We start from the raw sequence: 6,000 nt of genomic DNA, 5'->3' as shown, positions 1-6,000 counted from the left end.
TGTCATCAACACACAGAGAAACAATACATAGTTGTCATTAAACTTGTTCTACTAATATCTTGATAAGTTTAAGATAAATGAGTTAAAACTAGCAGCATAATATTGTACATTAAAATGTTATGTAATATAAGAGATACTATATTCATAAAAAAAAATCTTTTGAAGTAAACTGATGCAACCACCTTCTTTACTGAAGACGTTCTGTAAATATAAAGATTCAGGTATGTTTCAGAATATATTTTTTCTTCAGGTCGTTGAGAAAGATGTTGATCCGGAGACAACCCTTCTTCAGTATCTGAGGACAAAGCGTATCCAGTGTAATAATGTTGTATGGGATAAAAATATTTCCACATAGTCATTAGAATTTTTTTGAATGCTCCAGTCCTTGCACAGCTTTCGAAATATTCTCAGTAGTTAGTGGGGGCGTTGCTCTATGTACGTAAGCATTGCGCACGAATTAGTGGGTGTAGGTGTCTTTATATATAAGAATGCATTAAATGTCTGCAATCATGTTCAGACTTAAGGAAAATTATGTGAAGAAGAATGATATATTTTATACACTAGGAAAGAGAAATGGTTAATAAATTTGATCTAGACCATTTCAAGATTGCAGTGGAGACTCTCAGCCTTCGCGAACTTTTGCACAACACAAGCAAGCTCAATGCACAGGTAAGTGAAAAAGCATTTTACTTGCCACCACCCTCCAAGTAAAGATGCGTCTTTCCGCTGGCAATCTCTCCTTTTCCACTCGCATTCTAGTTCTCTCAGTGCAAACACAGGGAAATATAATGAAATAGGCACATTAATCTATTGATAGATAAACAAAGAGAGAAGTGGTGGGTTTGAAAGGAATAAATACAGAATTGAATGTGCTCAAATTGTAACTATCAAAACCTATGCCCAAGTGCCATGTACATCATGATCGGTATGAATTGATCAATAAACACTGTCACATTTCTCCTGAACTCACTGACCTATTCATGAATCTCAAGCCTTGGGATGAAGATCCAAGTTAGAAAGCTTTGGGATGAAGATCCAAATTGGAATGCTTTGGAGTGTAAATACAAATTTGAAAGCTAACTACAGGTGATGGTCAAAATTGGAAAGCTTGTGGAGTGATGTTCCTAACTGGAAAGCCATGGAGTGCTGGTCCAAATTATTGGAAAGATTCAGATGAAGGGAAAGATTTGGGGATGATGGTCCAGATTTAAAGATTTAAGTCGATGATCCAAACTATAAAACTTTGGGGTGAAATTCCAGATTGGTAAGCTTTGGGGTGACGGTTCAGATTGGAAGGTTTTGGAGTGAACGCCCAAATTGAAAAACTTTGGGGTGGTGGTCCAAATTAAAAAGCACGGTGATACGTGTTTTACAAAGTATAGAACTTTATTTTTGTTCTTATTCGAACGGGAATGGTCGACTCTGTTACTGATTGTGGGTACAGTTACTAAAATGACCATTATTATTATAAATGCAAATGGTTATAAAATTAATAAATAACAACATTGGTTATATGATCTTTTACAATATATTTTTCGATAGAGAGATGTTTGGATGAAAAAACAAATTAATTTTAAACATTTTAATTGGTTAGAATTATAAATGCTAGCAATGAGGGACTGTAGTGCATTTGATCATTTATTAAAGTGTTTTAATTTTTAAAATTTTTAAATGGATAAATGATTCGACGAATATATAAGTTATTTTAGCTGTATATAATTTGATAATGTGTTTATGAATGCTTTCAATCGAGCATTCAATTGAGCAATTAAATGTGGCATTTTTGTTTTTTCTTTTATTTCCCATCCCGCAATTAGTTAAGTAAATGAAAAGTCCGATTGCAGAATTTATCTGTTTAGTAACAAGACAGAGTGAATGGCATTTCGTAACAAGACAGAGTGAATGGCATTTCTTTTGGATGAAACTTTTCAATTTTTACAAACTTCCATCTCAGTTTGAGTACATTATCATTATCTATTAAACTTTATGCTTTGCATTAATAAACTCTTGCGTTCTTGTTTTATATTATCCTTGACTTGTGCATCAGTACGATTGACTGGGACCAAACAAGGATGTGGTGAGGGAGGATGCGGCGCCTGCACCGTGATGTTTTCCAAATACAACTCAGATACCAGGAAAATACAGTATCCTTTTGTTTATTTTTACATGACATCATCTTCTGATTTTCTCCTTCCTTTTATTTTAGTTTTTACCACCAGCCATCCCCTTTGAATACTCGAGTGATACTTGCAGTAAGTTTCGTTCATTTGTCGATTAATTATCCCTGTTGAAGCTGTAACATTTAACTCACTGGAATCAAACATTATTAAAGTTACACAACACAGCTTGGTTATTCTGCCCAGACTTTATTGCTAACCCATTTTATCCTATTGTCATTACAATTGACTTATATGTGCATCCTATAATGAGGGTTTTTGTGCAGTAATGCTTGATTATTAGAGAATATTTATTAACATTGATTTAAGATATTGAATTATACATCAGTGACAGATGCAAATTCATCTTTCTCACAACAGTTGTAAATCTTTCATATTCTGTTTTCATTATTTTGTTCTTTTTCATTTTCCCATAAACATCCACAAATTACTTTTTTATTTTCCATCACTTGTTGAAAACGACATATATCAAAATGGACCTGTCTATCCGCACATTCTACCATCTTTTCCGCACAATATCTATCTTGTTGTTCTATTGCAACAACCTTTCAAATGCTATGTGCTATTGATGATAACTTGGCTGAGTTACTCTGCATGCTACATCAATTCCATAAGCAACATCAAAAAAATGGGATAGATCCCCTGACGCGGAGTGTATGCCGTAGTTGGCACTTTTACATAATGTCAACTTTACAGTGTGAATGATATTTAGAATGAATTGGAATTTACAAAAGTTCGATTCAGTGTGTCTAACGATGTCGAATAGTGGAACTACAGAGTTCCAGTCATGAAGTGGGACCCCAGAATACAAATTAAACAAATGTATCCTAATTATCAACCGTGTAAAATTAAATGAATATGTAAACAAAATATGTTTTAATAGAGCATTGATTGTTGGGGGATGTAGACCAAGGTCATAAATAGTATTCTGTGCTCCATAAAACCTTCTATTGCACTCATCAAAGTACCAATTAATGATTATTGCTTTGTTACATAATGTCAACATTTAAAAACGCCATGCAAAAGTTTTGAGGAATGTTAATTTTTCAACAAATTTGAAATGTTTAAGAGAACTTTGTATTATTTTGCCATGTACATGTATTGTATTCATGTTATACTTACGTGCGCACTTGTATGTGTTTGAATACTGATCAGTAATGTCTTGTGATTGAATGTTTTGTAAGCTTGGTGGAGGATTTGTTTCCATTAAAATCTTCCTGACAGTTTATTTTATACTAATTGCATTTATATTTTGTACTAGTGCATGCCATATCTGCTTATTAAAAATCTGTAAAATGATGCAATATTTTCCCCACTTCTTTTAGGATTAAAGCTACAGCAATTTAATATCACGTTTTGTATTCCTGTCTGATGCAATTTTATTTGATGATGAGATTGCTTTACATCTCTTAATTTAAAATGTCAAGGCATTGTAGCACAAGACCATTCTCTAATTTCCATGTTTGCTGTAAGAATACAGCTAAGCTCCAACTGTTATCTGATAAAATGCAAATGTATTTCACCTAGGAAAGGCAAGTAACATTTAACACAGACGGAAAAATAGAATAGCTGAGATGAGGTTCTACTAGAAGATAGATAAATCAGCATATTTTTTGTATTGGAAAAGCAAGCCATTAACCTGTGCTAATAACTGATCACAGCGAATACAGTGAAAACAGTGAACAAGAAGTGTTGAACACATGGTCAGTGCTTAAATGAATATATGACACAGCATTTAAATACATTATTTAATTTGTTAGCAAACTAAAGCAAAAATTGAACTTGTGTTTCTAATCTGTTGAAATTAGAAAATGAAAGTTGAGAAAAACAAGTGTGCAAAACATGAATAATAATAATAATAATTGTACAATCAGTTTTCCTCACACACCCAATTATTTGAAAGTGAAGAGAAAATGGCGATAATCCTGTGAGAAAGATCGTGTTTTCAATGAAATGTCCTATAAACTTGAAAGTGTGAACAAAATGAATGAATCTTAAACCTTCTGAAACAAAGATACATTCCAAAACTTTAGTAATCTTGATGAATCCAATTCACCTTCAGACATTTCAAAATACAAACCAGTTAAGGGCTTCATGTACATAGTCATTTTGATGCATGCATTAAATCTAGTTTCCTCAAAATTCCAAGCAGGGGTTGGGAGTGGGCTAATGACAATAAAGTGGACTTGCATTGCAATACACAGCGATGCAAGTTTATAGATTTAAGAAGTTCTTTCAAAACGGTGGCTAGTCTTCATTTACTGATGAAAGAGCCATGTTTCTAAAGCCTCAAGTCCAAGATTGAAATCTGGTTCAACCTTTGTGTAATCCTTGAACACAAAGTCGTTCGTGACTGGCAGAAAGTCAGTATTAGTCTTAAGAATATAAAGTATGATTTTTCTATTTGCTCAGCTGCCGTGCTCTTCAACAGTGTTTAAGTAAGAACTTCATCCAATAATTCTGCTTTTTTTTCAACCGAATATGTTTGTCAATGCAAGAAAGTTCACTTTCAAAGACAAAATTTTATGAAAAAGTCAGTACCTGGAGCAACTTTCACGCCAAATACACATCGACACATGACAACATGTGTAAGCTTCTTGTCTAGCCTCAAGCCTTTGTTGTAAACCATTAACTGACGTATTAGTTGGTTAACATAGTAGGAGTCTGAAAATAATTAATTGCCAATGATGTATATAATACAAAGAACACTAACTTGACATCTCTTAATTAGCCTAGTTAGGGGTATTGCATTGTAAGGCTAGATAAGACATTTTTTTCTCATCACAGGTCCTCTTTATATAACTTACTAAAACAACATTCAGCTAGTTGATGCAGTTTGATAAAAATTTGCAAACATGAACTGCTAAGGGTCTACCATAATAGAATACAAACATGGATTGCAGATCAGATAACACATATGCACATTTTGTCATTTTCACAGACAAGCGAAGTCCGCAATGAAGCTTAAACTATACATAGTTTGAAAAAGCAATATAGATTGCCTATATTTTGCCTTCACACTTGTCCACATTACCATATGATTTGGGCATTATTCTTCTGTCACTGATATGTTAGAAACTCGTTTATTATAACCGGATTTGATTTTTTGTATAGTAACTAATGTTTGGCGACATGCAACAGATGTTTTTTGATATGTTGCTTAAATATCAATTACGAAAGTATAATCAGCTATATCAAAAGACTGATAATGTACATGATGAAATGATCATGACCATACCAAATATTTTAAAATACACTGGCCAAAATGGTCTTTTATAATATTAATCACAAGATAATTGTTTGGAATAGATAAAAATTTGAGAGTTAAGGTAGGTTCCACCTTTTCTGAAAACTATCCTCGGGATTTGGGTGTATATTGTGGCCATCACCATTACATCACTGTAAAATTTCTTAACCCAGAAACCCATTGATTATTATATGTTGAAGAAATGTGGTCTCCTTCTACAGAGAATATCTCTTTTAACATCAACTAAAGATAGGGTTACCTCAATGTATCACAGCCATCTTGAAAAATCTTTTTATCTTTAAATCTCCTAAACAGATAGACATGTAGGCAATTTTTCTGGCATACTATTTATGATATTTAACTGGTCCTGAGCGATAATAGATCACTCCGATAGTTATCTTGAATATCTTGCTATCTCTTCTCCTCTTAAATGAAAGGTAATAGCGACATGAGGTTTTCACCAGAAGACTTTCATATGGTGTTGTTGGTTCTGAATGAAAATGATGCTGATTGGACTGTATGAATGACTATTTTGAAAACCTCATTATTTGCTGTTCCATTTGAATTGATGATGAG

At 33.1% G+C, this 6,000-nt stretch overlaps 1 protein-coding gene across 1 annotated transcript in view; it reads left to right on the top strand.

Annotated features, from left to right (window-relative positions):
- The first annotated feature begins 230 nt into the window (after window positions 1-230).
- LOC149805584 (xanthine dehydrogenase/oxidase-like) overlaps window positions 231-6,000 on the top strand; it is a 196,360-nt gene continuing 190,590 nt past the window's right edge. Inside the window, exons 1-2 of the mRNA XM_089950219.1 lie at window positions 231-308; window positions 2,048-2,144. Of these exons, the coding sequence (XP_089806345.1) occupies window positions 2,107-2,144 (38 nt within the window). The 5' untranslated portion in view covers window positions 231-308; window positions 2,048-2,106. The remainder of the gene's footprint in view (window positions 309-2,047; window positions 2,145-6,000) is intronic.

The sequence above is a fragment of the Sinohyriopsis cumingii genome, chromosome 2, assembly GCF_028554795.1.
Source record: "Sinohyriopsis cumingii isolate HCF-2022 chromosome 2, ASM2855479v2, whole genome shotgun sequence".
Classification (NCBI taxonomy): Eukaryota; Metazoa; Mollusca; class Bivalvia; order Unionida; family Unionidae; genus Sinohyriopsis; species Sinohyriopsis cumingii.
This window is presented reverse-complemented; position numbering and strand designations above follow the sequence as displayed.